The 14,266-nt window shown below is 32.6% G+C and overlaps 1 protein-coding gene across 1 annotated transcript; it reads left to right on the plus strand.

Moving 5' to 3' along the window:
• The first annotated feature begins 501 nt into the window (after nucleotides 1–501).
• On the plus strand, nucleotides 502–2,888 carry LOC132046587 (homeobox-leucine zipper protein ATHB-40-like). The gene is made up of 3 exons (XM_059437263.1): nucleotides 502–729; nucleotides 1,118–1,431; nucleotides 2,432–2,888. The coding sequence occupies exons 1-3, from the start codon at nucleotides 645–647 to the stop codon at nucleotides 2,666–2,668; spliced, it is 636 nt and encodes a 211-aa protein (XP_059293246.1). The 5' UTR covers nucleotides 502–644; the 3' UTR covers nucleotides 2,669–2,888.
• The last annotated feature ends 11,378 nt before the right edge of the window (nucleotides 2,889–14,266 follow it).

Consider the following 14,266-nt stretch of genomic DNA (forward strand, 5'->3'; position numbering starts at 1 on the left):
CATCCATTATAAATCCTCGGTAGTCCAATGCTAACTACTGGAGTAATCCGCTTGCTTATTACTCTCTCCGTCTTAAAAAAATTGTCCTCTTTTGACTTGACACAAAATTTAAAAAAAATAAAGGGAGACTTTTGAAATGTGTGGTCCAAAATTAAGTCTTAGATATTTGTGTAGTTGTAAATTATCTCATAAAGTTAAATTATTTCTAAATATAGAAAGGGAACAATTTTTTTGGAACAAACTAAAAAGAAAAGGAGGACAATCTTTTTGAGACGGAGGGAGTATCATTTTGACTAAGTCACGTCTCGCCAAATCAGACAGAAACAATGCCATGCCGTGCAATGTCACCGTCCAATTTCTTAATTTAACAAATTTTATCAACTTAGCTCACACTAAAAACATTGTACCCCAAAACGATTGACAGATGGCAATCTAGATAATTCTCCATATAAGCAAGGTGTATTTCAAAGGGTTGGATATTATAAATAAGGTCACCCCAGTATTCACCAAAGTCTTAAAGCCAACAGCACCTTAGTTTTCACTCCATCTTTATAAGTTAAAAGAGAAGTCTCCGCAGCTATCTTTCTCCTTTCACTTTTACACCACAAAGAAAGCAAGAGAAAAAGATAAGGACAATTAGCAGCATGAACCATCAGGTTGCAGAAGATGAGATGGTACTCATTTCCCAGTACTATCCTGGTATTTACAGCCAACTTGTACCACAACAAGGTTAGTATAACCATCTCTTTGTCTTTTCTAGCTATCACTAACACTCTATAACATAAAACGTCCTTTTTTTCATTTTGTGCATACAATATTCAAAATTTATATGTCTGATAATTCGAATACAAAGAAGAAAACATTTTCTACCAGTAGGATTCTTATTCTCAGTACTCGAACTCAGCAGTGAAGTTAGTAATTTCACTAAGGCCATTTAAATTTTAATACTACCATATATGTAAAAAAAAAAAAAAATTGACCTATATATTTATTACTATACTATAATTTTCGGTGTATATAGTATATGTTTTTGAATAAGGATGTTTAGCTGATCACCCTCCATCTACGGCTTGAACCTGAGATGTCTTATTAAGAGTAGAATTATGCTTACATGCAGGAGAGTCAAAGCCGAGGCGGAGACGTAAGAAGAGCAAATCAGGAGAAGGGAGTAGTGCTGTGATGATGAGGAAGAGGAAGCTGAGCGACGAACAAGTTAGTCTACTTGAACAAAGCTTTGGGAACGAGCACAAACTAGAGTCAGAGAGGAAGGACAAGCTAGCCTCTGAGCTGGGGCTTGACCCTCGGCAAGTTGCGGTGTGGTTCCAAAACAGGAGGGCTCGTTGGAAGAGCAAGAAGCTTGAGGAGGAATACTCCAAGTTGAAGTCTGAGCATGACATTAATGTCGTTGAGAAGTGCCGTCTTGAAACTGAGGTTCAATTTTCTCCCTCTCTCTGTCCTCTTTATTTTTATTTTTATATGTTAAGTGAAAACTGGAAACGAAGGTAGAACTAGTGGTCCTAAATCAATTTCTTGTGTTTTGCATGTTGAGCTGTTTAAAAGAAGAAAACAAGAAAAAAATTGGTCATTTTATCCACATTTTAAGGATTTAAAATACAGTGATAATACAGATCGATCCTAAAAGAATACTACAAATGGCTATCGTGATAAATGAATTTGTTACTACTTAGCTTGTAAATGAATTAAAGTTTATATACTGTTAACGTAAATATTTTTATACACTATCAATATAATTTAACATACGATAGCAAAATTGTTATTAATTTTATTAGCTAGGTTACTGATTAATGTTTGTTACAGAAGTTTACAATTATATTTACCTTAATATGTGACTTGATTTGCTTAGATACTGTATTTTTTATGCCATCAATATACAAAAATCAAACCCACTGAAAGATAGAAAAAATATTCTCCTACAACATGTTAAATATGAAAAACGCCATGTTAAGACATGCATGCACCCTAGGCTAGAAAGAGGCCTTGACATTTTGCATGATAAATGTGAAGAATGAAAGGGAGAGAAAAATCAAACAAGTATAACTTCCCACAAAGAAATCGACAAAAAAGACGGAGAAAGAGGGGAAAAGTGTCACCCCCATAGGCAGCAAAAGGAACTACATCCTCCAATAACAAACCTCCGTACATACAATCGTTTAATTTAAGGTGGCCAAGTTAATCCCCTCGTCCCTTCTTGGTGGGTGGTGCATCACATGCCTTTGTTTCTCACGTGGCTGTTCCACATTTTGGATCGAATCTTATTGTACTAATTAATACGTACTAATTACTAGTTATATGTTTACTTATTTACTGCGCTATTTTTTATGAATAATCAATTTAAATCAATAGATATTACTAATATAATGAATATATATTATTATTTGGGACTGAGCAATAGTTATTATCTTTCTTGCAGGTGTTGACGTTGAAGGAACAGTTGACTGAAGCTGAAAAGGAGATACAAAGGTTGTTAATGGAGAGGTGTGATGGGGTTTCAAGCAACACAAGTCCAAGTACCTCATCTTTCTCAATGGAAGCTGCAATGGAACCACCATTTCTAGGGGAGTTTGGAATGGAGGGATTGGATGATGTGTTCTATGCACCAGAGAACAATTATGTTCAGGGATTAGATTGGGTTAACCTATATATTTAATTTGATATGATCATCATGTGATTAATTTCTATTTTTAGGATTCCCACAATTCTATTTGTAGATACAGTGACCCCACTAAAACTAATGCATGTACATATATCCTTATTCCCTGCTTTTCCTAGACTAGTATGGTAATTAGTATTACTAGTATTTGATGCTAGCTAGCAACTAGCAAGCTGGAAATAACTTCGGATTTTTCTATAAGTGTTTGTCTATTACTTATCGCATGTTATGTCTCACTTATTTATCACCCTTCTATTATCTTCAACTATTTTTTTTCCGCAACAAACTATTAGGACAAAACTCAACCGGAAGAAAAAAAAAAATCAAAGTTGGAACATGAGAAAATGATGTTGAAGATAGATAAATAAAAATATACATTTTCTAAAGATTTAAAAAAAAAAAATTAGATGAGAATTACATAATTTAACACAGTTTACATGTAATCTAAGCACTTCTCTCCCTCTTAACGGCAAACAATTGGTGATGATACGAGATAGTCACCAAATAAATAAGTAACGGGGTAAGTGGCTTCAAATCAAAAGTCACCCAAAGAAGAGAGTCTCGCTTCGGATGAGAAAGGGTTGAGTAGTGTTTTGTAGAATTTCTTCCATTTGAGCTATCTCTTGGGGTTGAGATAGGCCCACTATCTAATTATTTACATGGTAACAAAGTTGGACTCATACCAATTTTTATTTTCCGATGTTAGATACCCATATTAAATTATCGATGCTCCAAATGTCCGGCGTGATAAAGGGTGTAGAGGAGTCCCGCATTTGATGAAATAGAGATGCGCTGTCTTCGTATACGATCATGGACAATCCTCACCTCTTGAGCTATTTTTGAGATTAAGTTAGGCTCAAGATTCTTTGCTACTAATCCACTAATATAGAAGGTCGAATACCATTTTTAATATTATGCTGATACTTAACTTCAACAGAGACTTCCCATTTCTTGAGTGAGACTGAGGGTGCAACATAATAAAAAGGAGCAAAACATGAACATTAATTGAAAGTTTAGAAAAACTGCACTTTGGATAGTAAAAGAGATAAAGATAGAGAAACGCCGAGGCCACGCGAAATGATGGAATTTCCAAAACTAGTCCGTAATAATTGATATTAGTGTTAGATGGGTTGAAGTTGAAATGGACAGGTCTCTTTATCTTTAGAGAAAAGCTAAGCAATTAAGATTAATAGATACTTTAGGAAAGCGGGTTGCTTCAAGCCGATTTTATAAGAACAAATTGAAATTAGTTAGGTACACAATTAAAAGATCAGAAGGCCATGCATATCATTTTGTCAACGTGGGAATCATTGGGAATTGGACTTTAGTAATGTGTCTAATCATTAATACGATTCTTTTCACTCAGGCTTACACTTGTTGAATACTGTCCAGTACATCTTTTTCTATATTAAGTTTAAAGACTGTGTGTATAAAATTACTATTATATCCCTAATCTCCGTGAAAATATAATGTTAACCAAACAATTGCTGATTTGCTGCTATGAAAATAGTATTGGTTTACGCTGTGCAAACTCAAATTTTGTACTAGCATGCAATGTGAGGGAATATTCAATATAATACGATTCGATTCCCATTTGTTCCGATCTTTTAGAGACACCCCCAACCCGGCAACCCCACACCCTGTTGTCATTGAAATCAGACCATGCACTTTTTATTATCTACGGCTTGTATCTCACAAGCTAGTATGAATTCAGTTCATCATTATACATTTATAGGTTCCCACATTTCAATAGTACATTTTTGAGGTGGAGACTGAACTTTCCTTTTTTGAAAGAACAATAGTACTGGTAGATTGTTGGTTATGGAGATAGTGAAAAGCGTCAAACATTCGGAGGCCATTGGATGAAGTAAATACTGATTGGAGATTTTTTTCTTTTGCTTTTGTTATTTGTGACGAACGTGTACGTCTTGATAGTATAGCACCGTCCGCACGAATTTTTAAAGTTTATTGCTATAATAATCGTATGGCTTCTACTAGATGGCTAGCTTGTGATATGTTTTCCTGAAATGATAATGATACTGTACATAATTCAAACTCTAATTAAAATCATGACAATCATCTAAATGACAGTTCATTATTCATGAATAATTATTGCTTGGTGTTATCTTAAGCAAGAAGTATAAGACAATTGGGGTAAGGATGATTAATTACTATTCCGATTCCTACTCCTACAAGGTTAATAAGGTTTAAACTAAACGTAAAGATGGTACGAAAGGATAAGGACAAAGCGGAAAGAAAGAGACAGAGAAAGAGTGAAAGAAAGAAAGAAAGAAAGAGGTTGTGTGTAGGAGTTTCCTTCTAGGTAGGGATAGTTTATTGCTTTACTTAAAGGATTTAAATAAGATATAGTGATAATGTACTCATTTTTACAATATATATTAGTGTAGGTTAATAATTAATAGCATGTTAGTTACTATTTTTATCTAGTAATCAATCAATGTTTATGAAATAATTGTATAAACTTTTACTTAAAATAAGACAAAGAAATTCAAAAGATTGAGCTTTGAAACAGATACGTATAGAGTGGGGAGGATTTCCCATATGCTTTTGATGAGTCTTCTAATATGAATATGGTTTCAATTTGCTAAAAAATTAATAATTGGTTTCATGTTTTTCCCGACAAGTCTAGCTCATGTTTCTCATTTTTCGACTTGTTATTATGATGTTAAGCACCAAGTAATTAACGATTGGATTTAAACACCTAGTTCTTGGCTAATCACAATCATAATTCTATTTGTCTAGTGTTTTCATTAGTACTACATTGACCTCAAAGGTACCTTTATTATGTGTCATGGGCATCATCTTAACTGGCGAACTTTATAGTATTATTACTCTTCTTTTTTGTTCCATTTTTTTCTTTCAAAATATGCTTTAGTGGTCCTAATTGATTTGAAGTGTATGTGAACCCCGCTTTAAGTGATTTATTTTATCAGCCTTTTTGTTTCCATACATTTTTCACGTTTATTGTCTTGTCCTATTGGCAAATGACAACTACTACGCCACTATAACACACATGATAAACAATGTTAGTTTAGTATTTCCAATGTTAGTTTAGTTTCCAAGATTGAAGGATACTAAGCAAATCTTCAAAAATGCTAAAAGTACTCAACAGTACTTTCAAGACGTGCTTATGTCTATGAAATTTTACTTTTCTCACTTCCTAATTAAGCATATGTAGGGATAGCACACTACAACACAGTGTATCTATAGCTACGAACTATGTTGTAGCTAAATATGAAAGTTTCCGTGGCTAAACACTTTAGCCACAAATTTTTTCCCTAAAAGATTCGTAGCAAAAATATAGCGTGGTAAAAGTTACCACAAACTTTACATGTTTCGTACTAAGCGCCTAATACTTATTGCCACAAAATTCTTGTGTTGTAGCTAGAATGATAAACCTTTTTGCCATGAAAAATATATTTATAGCAAGTAATTCCTTTCTTCTGCCATGACCAATCAAATCTGTGGCTATTTTTAATGCAGTCACGAGGTTCTTAATGTCGTAGCAAAAAAAAATAATTTATTTGCCACACAAATTCAGATTTTGTGGCTAAACTACTCTCGTGGCAATAGTACTCGCGTTTAGCTATGAATTCAAAAATTCATAGCAACACATTGAAGAGTTTGCCACAAGCACTTTTATGTTGTAGCTAGGAAACCATATTTTTAGATACAATTCACAAATCTCGTAGCTACAAATTGGAGAATTTGCCACAAGCAATTTTAGCAACAAGAATTTATATATTGCAGCTAAGAATCCATATTTTTAGCATGAAATGTATAGAGAAATATAGCAAAAGATTTTCAATTGTTTTAATAAATGCTATACGTTAGTAAGAAGATATAATTAAAGGTTCAACAATTCCTTCAAGATGAATTAAAATAGTAAAATGTTTTTCTATTTCTACTCAAACATATCCGTACGCTTTTACAAGACAGAATAGTTTCATCACGTCCCCAGTAAATCCAAAATATATTAACTCTTCTACAACATGGATAAAAAATTTGAAGAGAAAATTAGCTAATGTGAGACTGGATAGTGATGTAGTCATCAGTGGACTGAAGAGAAGTGAAACCCAAGAAGTGCTTCAATGCTTTTCCAATACCAGGTCTCTGTGGTGAATAACCTACATAAAGAGAGTCCTTAATGTGGCAAGTTGAGAGCCATTAGTAGATTGTGGCAGATGCATGAAAGACAAATTTTTTCTTGAGGACCTTCAAGAGAAAGTGAGCAGTAGGCACTCTATAAATCATCTCACCAAGAAACATCATTGAAACCTCCAGATTCAGCAAGACTGTCACCTTCTGTTCTAATCTGTATATACATAAATGAAATTCACTCCATAAGTTTTCTATACATTAACTAGTTAAGACTTTTCAGTCGCGTTTAAACTGCACAACAGTGTCTTTGCTAGGTAAGAGTATGCCAGATATAACTGGTTTCTTTAAGATCTTAAGACTCTTAATGAGATGTATGTACTAAAAGAGCACAAACTATTCAAAAAATAAGCTTACCAATTCTTTGTTCGAAGCACAACACTAAGAAAATACTACCAACCTCGTAAGTTGCATTCTTCTCAGTATTTGATAACTGGAGTTTCTAGGTCAGAAATCGTGTAAATCCTTAAGTTCATAATTGCCAAAAATTTATATTCTCAAATAACAAGGTTTGAAAAAAAGACCATAAACTATGCCAGTTCAACATCAGAACTGTTTCGTAAAGCATATAGAAAGGGAAGTACCATTTCTGGAATCCAAAGAAAGATGAGCTTTTTCTTGGTAAGTTGCATATTAAATGGTTGCAGATACTCACCCTATATCCACTGATGATCAAGGTTATTGCGTCTCACCAACTCATTTGCTCTCTGCAAGTATTAACAAAAATATTAACTACTAAAAATGTAAGCAGTACCTACTTTAATAGAGAGATTTATTAGAATTTCTGGATAAAAATAGATAAGCAGGAATACCTCAAGCAATTATGCAGCTATAACAAAGAATCTTGAAGTTCAGCCAACTCATCGAGGTCCCTTCCATTGACAAGAAGATAATGTGAATATTAAATGCAATGACCAGGGGAATCTCATTGTACTCGCACTGGGTTCAACTTCAAACAAGCTTATCTGCTTGTGTATGACGAGTTACATGGTGAATGATATATCTAATTAAAGGTTGTCGAGACTAGTTTCTAATGCAACAAACCATATTAAGATTATCAATGTTTGCGAAGAATCATCATCCCTCAAGCAGTTCCATGTGGAAACAAGCAAAACACTCTTCCAGAGTCAACACGGAAGCCATCTAACAGAGAGACAATGCTCTTAGTAAAGACGAAACAATATACAAAAATTGAAGGGACAAAAAGCTTGTACGGGCTTAGTACTACAGAAATCAAGATTTAACCGCTAATTCCCAAGGTATACAACAAAATAATTTAAACAAAACAAAAAAGAAATTATAGGAATTAAAATATGAAAAAATAGAACCCTAAATTGTTCTTTCATACTAATTAGAGATATTCATATAGTGAAAAGTGCCAAGAATTTAAGAGATATCCAAATCCAAGGAAATGGGTTAGGTCTGAGAGAATAGTGATTCTGTGATAGCTAGCTAAAGTCGGGATCGACACTTCGCCACCACACTGAAAATAATGAAATTGGAAAGAACTATTCTAGTCAAGAACCCGAGGACGCAATGACAACAATCAATAATATGAAGAGAAACAATTGAAAATCTATGGGGCCATACCTTGAAGATCTATGTTTGCCAAGAGAAGGATGGACACCCTTAGGGCTGGCTGGTTAAAGTTGCTGCGGAGGGGGGAAAACTTCATGGATAGCTTTTGGGGGGAATGGGTTTTAGGATTTTGAACTTTTGGGTCTTAAGGGAATTAGGAATCCGGGTAGTCTTTTTTTTTTTTTTTTTTTTCTTTTTCACTTTGAATATAAAGAGTACCTATACTAATTAAGTACTCCTATGTAATAAAGTAAAAGATGCAAACTATATCTAAAATATTGTAATAAAAAAGTTCAAAACAAAACAACAAATAAACAAAATGGTTACTAATGTATTGTGTGTGTAAATTTTTGGGTTTTAATTGCCATTCAAGATCTTTCAAATTATAATTAAAAATTGATTTCAAGTCCAAAAGGTTTTTTGTTTTTGTTTTGGAATTATGTAAAATATATTGTAATAATAATTATTTCGTTGTATTACATCATTGGATTATGATTTGTTGGTTTATCATATTCTCCTGTATATTTTAATTATATCATATTCTTAACTTGTAATGTTTAATTAGATTTGTGATAATGGGTTATTATTAATAGACCATAAAATTTCATGGCTGCTATAGTGAGGTGTTGTTAAATATGTATACTAATATTTGATATTTAGATCTCATTTTAGCTGGTATAAACAAAAATCCACAAAAAAAAAATTCCTATACTTTTTACGTATAAACAAAAACAAAATACTTGTTGATTTTAAAATCTCAATTGATTTCATATTTCATTATTAAAAATTTAAATGACTAATAAACTACTAATAAATCATAACTAGTTGTACCATACTGACAAAGAATTAAAATCTACGAAATATATGCATTTAAAATTAATTGAAAATAAATATTTCAAGTTTGGCGTAAGAATTCTAAAATTGTAGGTTTTGTAAATTCCAGTCTCTTAGTGATGTTATAATGCTTGAATTGATAGGAAATAACTGATTTGAAATTTTACAAGACTAAATCAGATTACTATGAGAAATATAATTTTTTTCCCTTTGATATTCGTAATTGAAATTTACTAATGACGATTATCATAATATTTTAATATTTTGTTTTTATACATGATATATTTCTTACAAAATATTATTACATCATATTTGAGTATGGTTGTTATAAAAGATAATTTTACAAAGAACGTACTGCTATAATGAATGTCATGTCGTTGTCATAGGTAGAGATGTTATTATAACATGAATGGAGAAATCAAGCCGTCATATATAGTGAAATTTTGTTACAACAAATGACCATTATAGATAGATTTGATTGTAGGTATAATGTTGTAATGGAAGTTTTGTTTAAATCCATTATAAATAGAATAAATTTAATTAGATATAATTTAACTGTTTGTTTAAATTATATTTGAAACTTAAAAGTAAGACCATGTAAAATAAAATAAAATAAAATGATCCAAACCTATTTAGACTAGATCAATAAAGGTATTGTCTCTATCAAATAGGTTCGAGTCAAATAATAATTTTTGAAGCACTTGATTGAGATGAACTTGAGTAAGACTTAGCGATGTTTTGTACTTTAAATTAGATATAATTAACTTAATTAAAGGTTACTATTAGATATAATCACTATTTATTCAAATTATATTTGAAACTTACAATTATATATGTCAATTAAATTGAATCGAACTATGAACAACTATAATTACACTACATGTATTGTTTCGATAGAATAGGTTCAAGCTAAATAATAATTCTCAAAGTACTTGATCAAGATAAAGTTTGAGTTAGGATTTTTGAACTTAATTTTATTTAAATGTGATTTAATGAATTAATTAAAGTTAATTAGATATAACCTCCTATTTATCTAAATTATATTTAAAACTTACAATTATACCTATGAGGATGTAAAAATCTCTTAGAAACTAAAGTACATATACATATTTCTATAATTCTTTATTTCACTATAAAAAGTGGTTACAACTAGTTTATTGTGATTATATTAGTACTATTTTTATGATAACTTCTATTGTACCGAAAAAAATTGTTTAATGGCTAAAAGATACTATTTCTACAACTAATTTCAGCTAGCTAGTGGTTAAAAATAATGACTAGCTACGAATTTTTATCATAACAATGAATTTGTGGCTCTACTATTTTGTCATGACAAGTAGTTGTAGCTTCCGGCCCCCACATTGTGGGATTCTACTGGATATATTGTTGTTGTTGTTGAAGTAGTTATAGCTATTAAGCAAACTATTGCCACAACCTTTTAGTACTAGAAGTAAAAATATTTATTTTGCTATAATATTTTATATAAATGATTTTTTGTAGCTAAAAGATTACTACTGCTACAATAAGCTTCAAGTCGTGGCAAAATTAATAATTAGCTATGGATTTTTGTTATAGCAAAAAAATCAGTAGTTACATAATTTACTTATTGCCAAAATATTTTTGTAACTTGAAGCAAAAATATTTTTTTATCTACATTCCATAAAAAAATATGTAGTTAAAATGCTTTGTTTCAAATAATTTATTGTGGCTAAAAGATTATTATTGCTACAGTTAATTTCAACTCGTGGCAAAAATTAATAATTAGCTACGAAATTTTGCTATAGCAAAAAATTTCTGGCTATATCATTTAACTATTGCCACAAATTTTTATAACTTGAAGCAAAAATATTTATTTGGCTACAACATTTTGTTTCAAATAGTTTATAGTGGCTAAAAGGTGACTATTGCTTCAGTAAGTTTTAATTCGTGGCAAAAAATTAATAATTAGCAACGAAATTTTGTTATAAACAACTATCCGTGGCTATATCATTTTACTATCGGAAAAGGGCCAAAAATACCCTCGAACTATTGAAAATGGTGCAAAAATACCCTCCATCCACCTTTCAGCCCCCAAATACCCTTACCATCCACCTATTGGGTCTAAAATACCCTTATTCCTAACAGAATATTCTCATTAGACACGTGGCATTTTTCTATTGGTTGGCTTATAAAATTAATTAAACTAATTGACCAGGTAACCCAAGTGCCCCCACTTTCGACCCCCCCCCCCACCCCCCTCCCACCCCGTGAATTTTTTTTTTTTTTTTTGAAAAAAAAGTTGACTTGTTTTTGCACCCCACCCCGCACCCCTACCCTTCCCCGCACCCCTACCCTCCCCCCCCCCGACGCAAAAAAATTAATATTTTTGAAAAAAAAAAGTTTTGACGTTTTTTTTTTTTTTTTGGGTTTTTTTAACGGGAGGGGGGGAGGGAGCGTAGGGGTGCGGGGTTTGGGGGTTGGGGGGGGGGAGGGTGCGGGGTGAAAAAAAAAGTCAACTTTTTTTTTTCAGCCGGGAGGGGAGGGGGCGTAGGGTGCGGGGTTTGAGGGGGGGTGCAAAAAACCCCAAAAAAAAAACGTCAAAACTTTTTTTTTCAAAAAATATTAATTTTTTTTACGTCGGGGGGGGGGGGGGGTAGGGGGGGGGGGGAGGTGTAGGGTGCGGGGTGGGGTGCGAAAAAAAAAATTGTAGTCTACACTTGTGCCTTTTAGATTTTTGGTTGAAAATATACCATGTTTTTAGGGTGAGATATATTTTTTTGGTAACTCAATTACATTATACATTTTAATTTATCAAGACATTTTACAGTACTTGTCCTTTTTACTAGGAAGTTGAGAAGCGTAACAATATTTTTTTTTTGCACCCCCACCCCGCACCCTACACCCCCCCCCCACCCCCGACGCAAAAAAAATTAATATTTTTGAAAAACAAAGTTTTGACGTTTTTTTTGGGTTTTTTGCACCCCCCCCGGTCCAACCCCCCACCCGACGCCCCTCCCCTTCCACCGAAAAAAAAAAAAAGTTGACTTTTTTTTTTTTCCACCCCGCACCCTACGCTTCGTCCCTCCCAGCTAAAAAAACCCAAAAAAAAACGTCAAAACTTTTTTTTTTCAAAAATATTTTTTTTTGCATTGGGGGGGAGGGGGGTAGGGGTGCGGGGGATGGGTAGGGTGCAGGGTGGGGTGCAAAAAAAAAAGTCAACTTTTTTTTCAAAAAAAATATTTTTTTCACGGGGGGGGGGTCGGGTGGTGGGTGGGGGCACTATCTCGGTCAATATTGCAAAAATTAATTAGTTTAATTAATTTTATAAGCCAACCAATAGAAAAATGACACGTGTTTAATGAAAAGATTACGTTAGTGATAAGGGTATTTTAGACCCAATAGGTGGTGATAAGGGTATTTTAGACCCAATAGGTGGATGATAAGGGTATTTGGGGGCTGAAAGGTGGATGGAGGGTATTTTTGCACCATTTTCAATAGTTTGAGGGTATTTTTGGCCCTTTTCCGTTTTACTATTGCCACAATCTTTTATAACTTGAAGCAAAAATATATATTTAGCTACAACATGTTGTTTCAGATAATTTATTGTGGCTAAAACATTACGATTGCTACAGTTAGTTTCAACTCATAGCAAAAATTAGTAATTAGCTACGAAATTTTGTTATAGCAATAAAGTAGTAGCTATTGAGGTAATTATTGGGACAATTTTTAGCAATTGTAGCAAAAATGAAGAACTAGCTTTGTCAATTTTATTCGTGGCTAAGAAATTTTACAAATTCGTAGATTGCTACGGAATTTGAATTTTTGTGGCTATTACTAGGTAATAGCTATGGATTTTAAATTCATAGCTTAGTTTCCGTAGCTATAGATACACTGTGTTGTAGTGGCAGCAAGGCAGGACAGGTACGGGTTTAAGTTTCTGCTGAGCGATTTGGGTTAAAAACTTTCCAATGATACTTTAATTGAGTATAATTAAGACCGATATCCACATCAATCAATCGTAGATTTATTCTTGTTAAAACCACGGGATTGATTATTTACTCTACTATGACCATTTACTATTTTTTAACAAAGGGAGTATAATATTTTGTAGAATATATTGTTCTAACACATGATATATCGAGGCCGGAACCAAAATGACCAAAAAAAAAAAAAAAACCTTTTGAACCAAAATACCCTCACGAAAAAAAAAGGTGACATAAATACCTTTAGCGCAGTATTTTACTGCGCTAAAGCACTTAACCGTGACGGAGCCGTTAAGTGCTTTAGCGCAGTAAAATACTGCGCTAAACCAAACTGTCTCTCTCCTATAGCGCAGTATTTTACTGCGTTATAGGAGTCCACCATAATAACCCGATCGGCTCCACCACTGATCCCTCCAGTGGCGTTAAAAATTTTAAAAAACACCATCGGAGGAGATTTAAGGTGGTCCCCACTTAAAAAAAAAACGTCGTTTTCTATTAATTTTCGTCGGGAAAGTTTAGATTCTTGGTATATTCAAGTCAAGGAGCAAGATTCTAAGCTCGAATTATGGGAAAAAGCGGCGTACAACTCGATTAACACAACTCTACAAAAAATTCTTCGATTAAGGTTTTCTACTATGAACTTTTGTTATTAATTTGTTATATACATTATATTGTACGCATGTTTAACATTTAATCGTCGTTAATTTCCAAAAAAAAAAAGTCAATTTTTTTTTTTGTTTGATCGGTTGGGCAGTGGCTTTTGCCACTGTTAGCTTTTTTTTGGCAAATTCATTAATTGTTAAATGTGTATGAATTGTTAATTTGTTAAATGTTTATGAATTGTTAAGTTGTTATATGTTTATGAGTTGTTAATTTGTTAATTGTTTATGAATTGTTAATTATTTATGAATTGTTAATTGTTGATGAATTGTTAATTGTTAGTTGTTAATGAATTATTATTTTGTTAATTGATTATGAATTATTATTTTGTTAATTGATTATGAATTAATTAGTTTTTAACTATTGGTTATGAATAGAAAGA

Source organism: Lycium ferocissimum, chromosome 2, assembly GCF_029784015.1.
Source record: "Lycium ferocissimum isolate CSIRO_LF1 chromosome 2, AGI_CSIRO_Lferr_CH_V1, whole genome shotgun sequence".
Classification (NCBI taxonomy): domain Eukaryota; kingdom Viridiplantae; phylum Streptophyta; class Magnoliopsida; order Solanales; family Solanaceae; genus Lycium; species Lycium ferocissimum.